The 13,277-nt window shown below is 40.7% G+C and overlaps 1 protein-coding gene across 4 annotated transcripts in view; it reads right to left on the bottom strand.

Moving 5' to 3' along the window:
• Positions 1-207: 207 nt before the first annotated feature.
• rgs12b (regulator of G protein signaling 12b) overlaps positions 208-13,277 on the bottom strand; it is a 46,554-nt gene continuing 33,484 nt past the window's right edge. The window contains exons 7-19 of one of the 4 annotated variants that reach the window (XM_063476855.1): positions 9,806-9,975; positions 9,177-9,269; positions 8,920-9,063; positions 7,883-8,065; positions 7,323-7,473; positions 6,899-6,993; positions 6,548-6,760; positions 4,976-5,049; positions 4,744-4,870; positions 4,566-4,662; positions 4,392-4,462; positions 2,581-2,752; positions 208-2,231 (exon numbers count right to left, since the gene is read on the bottom strand). In XM_063476855.1, coding sequence (XP_063332925.1) covers positions 1,621-2,231; positions 2,581-2,752; positions 4,392-4,462; positions 4,566-4,662; positions 4,744-4,870; positions 4,976-5,049; positions 6,548-6,760; positions 6,899-6,993; positions 7,323-7,473; positions 7,883-8,065; positions 8,920-9,063; positions 9,177-9,269; positions 9,806-9,975 — 2,201 coding nt within the window. In that variant the 3' untranslated portion in view covers positions 208-1,620. The remainder of the gene's footprint in view (positions 2,232-2,580; positions 2,753-4,391; positions 4,463-4,565; positions 4,663-4,743; positions 4,871-4,975; positions 5,050-6,547; positions 6,761-6,898; positions 6,994-7,322; positions 7,474-7,882; positions 8,066-8,919; positions 9,064-9,176; positions 9,270-9,805; positions 9,976-13,277) is intronic. The other 3 variants (XM_063476856.1, XM_063476857.1, XM_063476858.1) reach the window with 3 other exon arrangements.

The raw sequence follows: 13,277 nt of genomic DNA, 5'->3' as shown, positions 1-13,277 counted from the left end.
AACACTATTTTGATGGCATTCCCAAAAATTCTCTCTTCTCTTTTTTTTTAACACTGTCCTAATTTTTGTGCCTTCTAGCAGGAAAACCTCCGAGGATAAACTGAGGCGCAAACTCAAAATACACCCAACAAATCGGATATTATTGAAACTCTGAGAAAAGAAAGGAGGTCGCTCACGTAAGAGTTCAACACAGAGTTTAACCTCTAAAACATTTATTTGATCTATTTACAGACAGTACAGTTTGCTGAACAGAACAGAGGAGAATTGATTCTTATTGTGACACAACTGAAGAAACAGTATTGCAATTCAACAATGACTACAGCAATATGGTGGCTTCACAAAGTAGACTATATACAAATTAATACTTTTAACTGATAGAAGGTAATTTTGAAGAGGAGGAGAGATAAAGTGATATACTGTCGATGATACAGAAGCCATATTAAAACCTTCGGCAGTTTTTGCGGTTTTGACTCATTTGTACAATTCTACTTTCTACCACAGCCTCTGCACGGAAGCGACAGCTTAACGATCTGTTGACTGAACATGAAATGACGAAGAAGAAGAGTGAATTGTTCTGCCATAGAAGTTTCTGGATCATTTGGTCAGAATGCAAGACTGGATGCACGAGCACTCACGTCCTGTTTTTATATTCTGTGAGAAATGCCTGAGGTGAGAGAATAGGTGTGGAAACCCAGATTTTGCTGTGCTTTAAAGAGAGTCTGAGTAAATGTTACTTCTGCATACTCTACCCATAATGAGATCAGGCCTGCTGCATGCTCAAAAGCTTGTAAAAAGTTCAAATATCACATGGCTCACTTGTAAATCTGAAATGTGCTGCAGCTGGATCTGAATGTGGAGCACCTACTGACTCTTAATAGATATGAACGGTTTTCTGGAAAGATGGCAGTCACAGTGACTGCTTGAAAAGTTAAAGAGAAAAAGTGAGAGTAAAATTATTTTAAAAAATGTGGAGAGTCTTGTTTATAATTGGCTAAAGTGCATTGTTAGAATCTGTACATTGAGGGGCTAGAGGATGAAGTCTGGCACCGGCTATAACCATTTCATCCTCAACCTGCCCTCAAGTTTTCGTCTCCAGAAAGAAATCCACAGCAAGTCTGCTCAAAAGTTCACACAGATGCACACCATGCAGACAAAGTTCCAGGGACAAGTTCTGTTCAAGCTTAATGCATCTGTTCTTCCTCACTTTGTGTGTCTGACATATTTTATCTTAGATCTGTTGTTGACTCACAGTGGATTGCTGGACGCAAAGTAGGGATGTAGCACACACAGCACTTAATCAAGTCAACGTATTTACTTTGACTAAATGAACTAATTGTTGATCTATGCTATATTTTGTTTATATTAGTTGTGTGCATTTTTACACAAATCTGAGCGAAAATGCTGTGATGGTAATAAACTGTAGAAAGTGATCTTTATAACTGAAAGTCACTGGATTATTTGGTTAAATGGGAGGAGGAGCTCTAGATGCATTTTGGACTGTTCAACAACAGACAAACAGCGGTCAAGTTCATACTGACTCCGGCAGGACTCTAGTCCCGCTTACAGTCAGGTGAAAGAAAAAAGAAAAAAAAGGAGGTGAAACTTTAAAGTTTAAAGAGTTCACACTGGGGGTGTACCTGAGCTAGGCCGACCATCCTGTGCTTGTGATTTGGGACGGGGGTGGGGTTTGCTGGGAAGGGAAGAGGGAGTGACGTAGTTGAGGCTGGGGCTGTTAATGTCCCCCTCGCCCACTAGAGTCAGATCGGAAAGAGTGTCCTCCTCCAGCATCTGGACTGATTCTCCCCTGCCAGAGTCCTGGAGGAGACCTCGCTGGGCTCCCTGACTTGGGTGGATGGGGGAGACTGTGCCAGGAAATGGAGGAGGTGGTCTGCTTCTCTCCCCTCTTCCACTCTCAGTGCCCATTCCAGAGTCCAAGCTCTGGGACTGATGGCTTGCATTAAGCAAGTGGGTGCCGCCTACTCCTCCTCCCCTGTCGCCGCTGTTTGCCTTATTGCCCCGGTGACCGCTCCGAGGGAAGCTGCCGTTGTTGGGGTGATGAGAATTAGGGGTGGAGCAACTTGGTTCAGGGTTGTGGGGAGCAGGTGGAGTCTGGTTTGTTGCCACTGGTGACAGGCGCAGAAAGTCTGGGAGCTGCAGGTCGTTTTTGTTTAGCAGGCCTCGCTGGTCGTCTGCTCGGTTGCTCTGAGCTTTGGATATGAGGTCGAAGAACTCTGCAGGAACACACGCACACACAGAGCACAGCGCGCATACACACACAAACACGTGAAGGTGTGTACAAGTGTATTCATTTACACAAATTAACAACCCATGTAACATCTTTAAAAAATACAGTAAACACTTTCATTTTCATTCAGTAAACATGCAGCATTGTGTGTTAATCAATTAGACAGGTCAAAGCTACATTCAGTATAAGCAGAGGTGACTGTGCTACATATAGCTAGCTTTGAAAGCATTTGGTGCTTCTGTAATATCGCAGACAGGCAAAAGGGTTAATGTAATCACAGCCACACAGCTACAGAAACAAAGGAGAGAGATAGAGGGAGGTTGTTCAGTCTTTACCTTCAGCTTCGTCTATATTAATCTTTTTCTGCTTTCTTTTCTCCGGAGCCTTATGGAGAGAGAGAGAGTGGTTGGGCAAGGGCTGGCTGCTTGTGTCAAGGCTGGGCCCAGCCCTGCCGTTTTCCCCTTGGGGATGGGCTGAACCGGCTTTCCCTGAAGGCCTGTCCTCCCCCTGGGAGCCACAAGGAGAGCGGAGCGGGGCATTAGAGCCCTGATGAATCATTGTGGAAGTATGGGAAACAGTAATGACAACAAGTGGGGACCAGTACTACTGATGGTGAGGAGGGTGACAAGTTGTAAATAAGAGGTGTGATCAAAAGGTTTCAAAACTGGCTATAAAAAGCAAAAATCCAAGTTGTCTCTGTGTAAAGTGCTGCAACACTTCCAGCACTTCTGGTAGATTTAAATCACTCCTAGAAATTCCCCTTCTGAGTACTCGCATCTGGCCCTCTGCAACGTGCACTGGATTTTGTCAGGATTTGACATGTTAGTCTTGAATAGAGAACAAAGTTGACAGGCACCACATTTTAGGTTTTTCCATCCGAAGTTCTCCTTTTAACACCTCAGGATATTGCAGTAGAGCATGGATGGCCTGACCCTGGGGGATACAATTTATACACCATAAACTACTGGATGTGACACAACGAGGAGCATGCTCATTTTTGTGCTTCTGACAGAATTCTTCAGGGTTACTGCGGGTCTGTTCAGTGGAAAATACTCGTTGGTTTGTGGGTCGAAGCCAGAGCTTGGCATTACCTGACATGGTTGTTTGACACAGAAGTTGATTTTTGATTTCCATTTTTGTCCGAGCTCCATGGTGATGCTGTCGGCAGGCACTTGCAAGGGGTCAGAAGGGAACTTCTAGGGAGAGATCTAAAAGTAGCAGGAGAACTGCAAGTAGTGCAGCGCTTTACAACGAGCTACCCTTGAATTTGTGTTAAAAATCTTTTTTCTTTTTTTTTTTGCTTAATATTTTTAGAGTTCTGGTTCCTTGTAAAAACAATTTAATGGGCAGTGATTGACATGAGTTTAACTGATTTAGGCTGTTTTGAAAAACAATTAAATGGGATCAAATCATCGGCTGTTTTGCGATAAAGAATCAATGACAGGTACTGGAAAAACTTCAGACATATGCAGTTGATCAAAGACAGCTGAGATGTTCCATTCAGACAGCCATAATGTCCATTGTGTGCACTAAGCATCATCAACGTGTAGGCTAACAGTAGCATACACCACAACACAAGAGGGACCAACTATCAACTACTTAAAGCTGCACTACTAAAGATTGAAGAATCAATAAGGAAGGCGATGAATGACCACTTCAGCTGGTCATCAAACCCCACTAGCTTCAAGAAACCCAGACAGCAAGTTAAAGTTCTACTGCCACCACGAACTACAACCCTTCAAGTGCCCAGAGAGAGTTTTTGAGGTTCCGATACTCGGCAAAAGCTCTATGAACACGAGCTCACATTGCCCAGCGGGTGGGTTTGTTATGGAAAAAGAGAGAACCAGAAACCAGAGAGAAAAGTTGATGATGCATTCGGCCACAGGCAGACCACAGTAATGGAACATTAGGAACCCTGACAGTGTGACGAGGCTATCTGCCCCACAGCAACAGTCCACACAGACACAGCCACATAATACACCTGCACATTTGTACCACATTGCAAACAGACATGGGTGATTGAAGACAGCAACAGAGACACTTAGTAGCGTGATATCATCAACCAGGCAGTGGAGACATTCGGTGGGTTATGGAACATTCCAGAGCGAGAGGAAAATTGGAAATAAGAAGCTGTAGGAGATCTTACTGTTGTTGATTGGTTTCTGCTTGTAGAGGCCGGGAGGTGACTCTTAGAGGGAGCTACTTTCTGTTTGTCTGCTGAACAACACCGGTGTACAGATACACATGCAAAAGGAATAAGAAATTAGATAGTTTTCACATTTGGTATTGACAGGAGAGTGTGTGTGTGTGTGTTCCTCACCTTTTCCAGGAGAATGTTCTGCTACATCTAATACCACTCGAAGGCCGTCCAGGTTGGAAATAGGAAGACCTAAATCTAAAGGCTCAGACTCTCCACTCTGCATCACACAGACACAAATTCAATAAGAGTTTGATATCATTACCTACAATGCTTTTCAGCAGTCTGAGGAGTGACTTACAATGCGTGCAACCAAGTCAGAAAGGTGCAGGCCATATTTGGCCACAACAGGTCTCAGGACTTCAGTCACCGGTTTCGTAGGCTTCGCTTTCAGACCCACTGATCGGTTGATGGGAACCAAGTCCAGTCTAGATTAAAGGAATACAGAGTTACCATTCTGAAATAGCAGCGTAAGTGTAAACCAAGCTTTTAAAGTCAGAATGCGCCAATGTGGAACTGTTTTTGTACTGTACCTGAACAGGGTGCGCTTCTCTAGTCTGAGGTCCCGAGAGCACAGAGTCATACAGTCTTGGTCCAAAACAAGTGGCTGAGAACCAGAAAAATAAGCACATTAATCATTAAAGAAGTCCGGCTAGTTGCATGGTCATAAAGGTTGACAGTTGTAGCTTCTTTAGGTAAAAATCGCCACGCTCACAACAAGCTAAAAAAAAAGTGCCTGACATGCTTTGAACATACGAAGTTGATGTATGGTATTTCTAACATTTTGACAAAGTGCTTCTTTGTTTGAGAGTGAATAAAAGTATTAAAGCTGTTCACCATGAAACCAAAACATTATCTTTAAATTAGAGCTGGGCGATAGAACGATAACGATATGTATTGCGAAATAACTTTTTCTCGATAGAAAAATTAAACTATTGCGATAGGCCTCATCTCTCTTGTCCTCTTAAAAAAAAAGAAAAAAAAGAACAGCCAATCCAAATTAAGTAGCGCAGAGCCGAACCAATCACAGCCGCAGCGTCACGTCACCTGACTTGTTACGTACAGCACAAGTGCCAAGGCGCACATGTGTATTTGTTTTTGCAGCCGGGCTGCCCAGGTAATGAAGGAAATGAGTTTCCTGACTAGAGAAAAATCAACCGAGAGCGTGAGCGAAGGTTACCGAAGAAAAAACAGATGATGGTTCCAATGCCGGAGAGACTGTCGAACGGAAGGGCCATAGAAGTTCCGTAGTGTGAAGGTATTTCGGCTATTTCAAGTCTGACAAAAAACAGAGTAGCGCGCACTGTAAATTGTGCCGAAAGCAAGTCTGCAAATACAATAAACCGGTGCATGCTCAATCTCTGACTGAAAGCGCTAATTCGTCATTCGGCTTTTGTCAGACTAAAGTAACTGTTAAAACTGTTTGAAAAACTAAGCTATACAACAAGGAGAGATTGAGAATTTCCTTTTAATTTTCAGTTTATTTGATATTGACAAAAGTTAGTCAATTTGTCTGTTCTTCTGTAAAACAAACTAAGATTTATTTTTAGAATTAAAATTTTGTTTCTAAGTGGAATTGACAATTTAGTAGTCTGTTTTGTTTGTTCTATTTTGAAACTTAAACGCTTTAGCGGCTGCCTTTTGTGTAGTTTGCAATATTTGCCTTTATTTATCTGAAAAAGTCTCATGTTCCTTAAGTACATCTACCCTGTTGAACTTATTATGGGAAATAAATATTTTAATTAAAACAAGCTGCTAATTATTTCACATTTTACTTGTGAGCAACGGCACATTTAAATCTTACAAATATAGTTATTTGGCTTATATCGTGATATATATCGTTATCGTCTGAAATGAAAAAAACATATCGTGATATGAAAAAATCTTATATCGCCCAGCTCTATTTTAAATAGAGTAATATGCTAGTTTTATAAAGTGAGGATGAACTACTAGGCTGGAAGCTAATTAGTTTATCCTTAAACAGACAAGAAAACCGAGCCAGACCTACTTTTGTTCGTTTGTGTCATGTGGAATTATTTTTGATTCGCATAGAAGCTTTGAACAAAAGGATCTTTAAGACTGAACCATATCTAACAGAGTTTTACCTTCTCCCCTCCAACCAGGAAGAGGTCTATAGCTGCCAGGTTGATGCAGAGCTTCTCACAGATGCCCAACAGCAGGTCTCTGATGGACACGCCTGCCCTCAGTGGCACAGAGCAACACGAGCCATCTGGCAACGTTATATTACACTGTCTGAAGGGGGCGCCGCCTCCTCCTCGCTCTGCTGACACTGACAATGCACTACGAGAAACATCACCCTGGGAGAAGAAGAAAAAGGTGAAAAGTAAAAACTCTGATTGAAAAAAAAAAGTTGTTATTTTAGTTTTAAAGGAGAAGCTGAAGGTGAAGCTGCTCCATGCTGATACGCATCTGATCAGGTTTCTTTCCAGACTGACCTCATTCCTTCCCAACCCTGACGTCCCAAGCTCCAGGCTGGCTCCTGAAGACAGCGAACCCTGAGACTCACGGCGGCCATTGCTGCCAGCAAAGTCTAATAAAAAAACAAACCAAAAATATCATTAGTAGTGTCGAGAAGAAAGACACAATCATTTCAAACCTAAATTGACAGCAATAATCGAGCTTATGTAGAAAAGAGGGAAAAGACAAAATGAGTTTTATCATATCTATATGTTTAAATTTAGCAAGTTCTTTAAAATGTCAAATGCAAACAGCTTTTTGGGATCTGCACACAATCAGTTTTCGGTGACCTTTATGATGAAAAAGTAACTGTACAGCAACTGACATTTTCTAGAAATATGTTTTCCTTCCTGAAAACTCTTAATCTGCAGGAATTCAATGGAAAAAAAGAAAAAGACTGACTGTAGTTAAAGTCTGTCAGCTCTCGTTTCTTGGGCCCTTTGCCAAAACTCCTGTTTCGGGACCAAGAGAAAAACATCCCTTTCTTCCGATCTCCCGAATCATCTCCTCTGTCCTCATTTACAGATCGACCCGATTTGCTCTTTTTGTCCTCCTGTATGACACAAACAAAAACAAAGAAGAGCACAAACTGGTGAAAACATACAGAAGTACACAAATAATCAGAAAAAATAGTTCTTGTAATCCCATTACAGTATACAAAAGTGCAAATGCACAAGACAGCTGCTGATATTTTAGCCCACAAGTTATTTTTCTGACGTGCTCAAGATAGTTCACATCCCCTGGCCCACAATTTCTATCAATCCTTAATAATAAAAGGATCCAAGTTCAATTTTACAATAAATGTGATCACAGTAGCCTCAACTCCCATAACCTTCTACGTCTATCAGGCGGGTCCAAACCACACTTTTTTTTTTAAAGTTAAGAACAAAGTTTCTGTTTCAAACTAAGCTGTGGTTTTCATTCTGTTGCATTGCAGAGTAGAAAGCTTTGTGTTGAATTACCTTCTTGGGTGTAGAGAGGTTGGAGCGGTCAGAGCCAGTGGTGCTGTGTTTGGAGGTGGGGCTGCTTGGGATGTGGTAAGGATCAGGCAATGGTCTGCCCTCAACCTCTGCCAGCATACACTCCTGGTACAGCAGAGACTTGAGAAACCTTGTGTAACTGTCAAACTTCATCAGGTTGAAAATCTAAAGGGGTGAAGAGAAAGGAAAAGGTGATGAGTGATCAAAAGAAAAGAGCAAAGCAAAAACGAAAGAAGAACAAAAGATTGTGCCCACAAGCAAACACTAAAAGGAGTACAGAGAGAAAACAAGAGAGGAGGAGGATTATAAAGGTTAAGAAACAGCAGCAAAAACTGACAGAAGGAAAGCAACAACAAAAAAAAAGACAAGAGGTTCACACAACAGAAAATGATTAAACTAAAATAAGATTATATTATTAGATCAGCAAGTCTACCAACCTAATGATTATTTATTATTATTTCTCTCGATTATTTTTTTTTGGATGAACAGATGAAGAGGAAATGATTTAAGTATGTATGTTAGTGTTTATATGTTCAACTCAGCATTTGTATGTAAGTCTGAACCTACATCTTTCCTAAACAGTACCATGAGATCCTGGAAAAGATGTGATGTCTGATGTGCAAAAATAAAGAGGGTGCTGGTGAGGATGTCCTCCTAGCCTTGTGACTTTTATCTTAGTCTGAACATCTGAGCTGAGCTGTAGAAATCAATAGCGCTTTTCAGCAAATTCAACCCCTTCACAAAAATACACATTTATGAAGCCATTCGCATCCAAGATGCTAGACAGCAATAAAAGAGAAATACTTGACCTTTTGGGCACTCAACACTGTTGCACATTTTCAATAAGAGTTTGTTTTCATTCGGTTTTATAAGTAATGACACATTCATCCTTCTGGGAAACGCTCTTTTCACTTTGTTCTGATGGGGAAGGTCAGGTCAGTGTCACTTAAGCCTTTCAAACGTTACTGCTTATCACCTTAAGGCTTCAATAAATAGTTTTTTTTCACTTAGTATACTACCTGTAGTTGCTGCTCCTTGAACATGTCGGGTTTTGGGGCATTGAGGATGTCATCAGCAAGCTGAGCTTGACTGTCAATGTTAACTGGTGTTGTAGCTTTACTGGACAGGAAGGTGTTGTAGATCTCCCTGGCTCGTTGAGAGAGCTGGAACAAAGGCCAGCAGAAATTGAGAGAGGTGATCAACACATAACTTCATCCCTCGTTATTACTAAAAAAAGGGCCGGATGGATGTGTGTCATCGGATAATAACACGCTACCTGTTTGTTGTCGTTCTCAGGGACATGGCTGAAGAATTCGCACGCTTGCCAGAACAGGATATTCTCTTCACTGAACTCTTTCTTTAGGAACTCCTTTAGCAAAGGAATGAAAATGGTGATAATTTAGAAATGTTTGATCAGACAGAGATGCAGTCAGAAGACACAAGTACCTACACAACAATAAAGCAGGTTTAGAGGTAGTGCAATTATCAACTTCTGATGTGCAGCCTGTCAGCAACCAGTTTTTACCACGGATAATTCGTTTTGCTTTGTGTGAGGCAGATTTAACTGCGATAGAAACCAAAACAATATACATATAGATGCAGTATACAATACAAATGTGTCAGGAAATATGTTTGTACCTTTAACTTTTATTTCTGCAGAAACACGTTTAAAAAAAAATCCAACCTCTAAATAATGCTTTAGTTGATCTTCCAGAATAAAATGATTTTTAAGCTGGTCGTTTCAGTGCTGCAGAGTACATTTCAGTCTTTTGACAATATATGATACTGCTGACACAAAAAAAACTACCCTGCACTTTTCAGTACACCATTAGAAAGAGTTGCTTAAAGTCATTTATCTGTCATGAGTATGCGCAGGCCAACACCAGCCAGGCGTTGTTATAGTACCGAGAAGTAGCGGACCCCCACGGGGTCCTGCAGCAGTCTCTCAAAGCACACGGCCCAGCTGGCCACTCTCCTCTCAGTGTGGCGCCGGTGGCTCTGGACACTAGGCAGGCTGGCATTACTGTTGAGGCTGTTGTCACTGCTGCAGCCCTGCAGCTCCACGCTGTTCAGCTCTGTTCACACACACACACAAACACACACATGCATGTCAAGTGAGTCGAGTTAATTATTATTATTGATGAAGTTCATTTTTTGATTTAATTTCTATTTTAATTACACAAGTGCATTGAAAGCAGCACAGCCTTAGGCTATATGGTCCAGATTATTCTAGTTATAATATAAAGATCTTCTTTTTTTTCTCAGCCTGTTTTCTTCTGATTGCTGGGGCTTTTGAGTACCTGAAGGCAGGCCTATCAGCAGCATGGGACTTACCAGGGAAACAGTGTCCCAGGAGACAGTCCAGTGAGACTTTCTCCTCCCACAGACATACCTGCTGTGGATTTCCATTGTTTTGTTTTTTGCTTTTTGCTTTTTAACTCTCAGAGTGTTATTGAGCAAACTTTCATCAGTACAGTCGCAACAAATCGGATACAAACTATGTGATTTATTCTGGTACATCAGATTTTTTTCTCCAGATGATTTGTTGTAAATAAACGCCCCTTATGAGTCCCTTTAATCTAGTGTTTCATAAATAACAAAAACAATAAAATATAACTAGTTTGATACAGTGAAGGCCTAAGATCATATAAAACGACACTTTTACACTCAAATGTAAATTACCTTACAGCAAATATAAGCAAATTCATCACATGAACATTTTTTGTAATTTAGTTGATGACAAATGATGCAGTCATCTAAGATTCTGTATCATGTGATACTGCGATTTACAAAGTTCACATCAAAGTGAATTTCCACAGAAAAACAATTCATGAATACAATGAAAAAAATATTCACTTCCTCTTTTCCTAAGGTCAAATCTGCATGTAGCCACGCTTCACTTGTTATCTTTGTGTAACAATTATATTTCCTTATCCAAATCATATACGTGAGAAGTACCAAACTGGTATTGAAACATTACCTTTGCATCTTTAACAGTGGAAATACTATAGGTATCGTGCACACCCTTGGTTAAAGAAAGAAAGAAAGCTGTATCAATGTATTTCAACAGACCATTTACATAGATTTTTGCATTAACGCGTCATCATTCTGTTTATTTTTCCCACCGCTAGACCACAGTGCAGCCATGTCCCTAATGTTTAGACAGAATCAGGAGACAGAGAAAGAGGCACAGAGACACACTGAGAATAACCATAATGGAGCTTGAGGCCTGATGAACTGAAAGTGGGTTGCTAAGTTGAGATAAAACAAAACACAAGAACAGCCAGCGGGAAGACATCACCGGTCAGGTGCCCGAAACGACGCACATCCTGTAAATAAACTAAAAAGACCAGTATTGAGCCCACAGCTAAAGTCTTACATGACTTAAAACTTGGAAAGATACGAGGCTATTAACCGATAAGTCCATTGTGAATTCTGCTTCTGCACATTTTTCTTGCGTTTAATGTTATCAGTGACAGTGTTCACATAAAGGTTATCTCTAATCAGTTTTTCCAAACCGCTTGGCTCATTCATTCGTCTTCAGTTCTCAGCGGCATAGTAAACAACTACAGGGGCTCCTCCTAACATTAACAGCAATCTCTCACTGTGACCGAGAGGCAAACATTTATCCATGTATTGTCTAAACCAAGTATCCTGTTCCATGTCACAGGAGCTGGAGTCTATAACAACACACAGCCAGGACTAATTATCAGTACACCAGTGAGACAGGCTTATAATACAAAGTCGCGGCACAAAAAAAACAACAGGCTTAAAATGACAAAAAAAGAAGCCTCAGACACAATTTCTTGGAGGTTTTGTTATTTACTTGCTTTACATATATTTATTTCCTTACCTTGCATATTTTCCTCTGCGAATTAAAATCTTAAAAGTGAATCTTTCACATTATTCTCAGCCAGAGTTTTACTTGTCTGCAGACACAGCTAAAGGCAACACTTATTATACTTCTTCCTAGCTCCCATGAAGTCTCTGCAGTGGAGTCACAGCTGGTAGACATCTGGATCCACACACAGTCTTGGGTTCACCCTCTGATGATGAAATTTACGTCATTTAGATCTAAGCAGATGCCTGTATCTCCCAGAAAGCAACTATAAATCATCCAAGCCAAACCAAACAGCAACACCATTTCATGCACACACACACACACACAATTGCACTCCCTTACGGCAACAGCCTCCCATAGCACTACACTGAGCACCACCACAGTGCAAACACTGCATGACAGAGATGCCAAAGTGTTAACACTGCCTGTCAAGCCTCCAAGTCCCAGTTTGATCCATCACTGGCAGGCTGCACTTAAACAAGCCTAAACAAGCCTGATCCAAAAAGGTGGATCTTTACACAACAAGACCCCCCAAAAACTGTAGTGCCAGATAGAGCAGGGCGATATGGCCAAAAATATTTATCACGATATATATTTGAAAATTTGCAATAATGATATGACTGACGATATAATTGATGCAAGACAAAATACAACTCCACAACTTTACTAGCGCAAAAAACCCATCCATTTATTTTCACTTAAACAAGCAGCTGTTTTTTATGTGCATTAAAGCTATATAAAAATGTAACAGTGCAAATGCAAATTCCTTGCTGAAAGTTTAACCAAAGGGCATTTCCAGTAGAAATGGGCTGACATATCCTGAGCATAACCATGTATAATATCCACTAAAGTTAAAAAGAGGTGCTTTGCAACATGAAACTGCAGTGTGTCAGATAAAAAAGTCAAATACATATTTTTCGGACCATAAGGTGCACGGGATTGTCAGGCACAAGAAACAAAGCAGTCAGATAAATCAAACTTTATTCAACTCATTCTTCTTGCTTCCTCCACTTCAATATTATTGAATATTGATTCAATAATGCTGTATTCTATCACAGCTGCTCTATTCCCATGTTGTTGCAGTATATTAATGACTAACTTCGTATTGTAGATGGATTTTCTCAGTTGTTCTCCTGACTGAAGCTTGGTCTGTTTACAGCATCCTGCCATGAGATTGCATTTGTCTCTAACCATCAGGAACCCTCACATTAAATTTTATCGAGTGGAAAAAACCAGTTGACCACAACATATTACTCAAACGACTGGAGAACTGGGCAGGTCTTTCAGGAACTGTACTAAACTGGTTCAAAACATACTTAGAAAACAGGAAATACTTTGTATCAATAGGTAACGTCACATCTGAGCAGACAAGTATCACATGTGGAGTTCCCCAAGGTTCCATCTTGGGACCCCTTCTGTTTAACATTTACATGCTCCCACTGGCACAGATTATAAAGAACAACAAAATAAACTATCATAGCTATGCAGATGACACACAAATATATATCACAATGTCACCAGGAGACCGAGGCCCTG

Source organism: Pelmatolapia mariae, linkage group LG6 (genome assembly GCF_036321145.2).
Source record: "Pelmatolapia mariae isolate MD_Pm_ZW linkage group LG6, Pm_UMD_F_2, whole genome shotgun sequence".
In the NCBI taxonomy this organism is placed as follows: Eukaryota; Metazoa; Chordata; class Actinopteri; order Cichliformes; family Cichlidae; genus Pelmatolapia; species Pelmatolapia mariae.
Note: the sequence above shows the minus strand (reverse complement) of the source record. Positions and strands in the feature narration are given on the sequence as shown.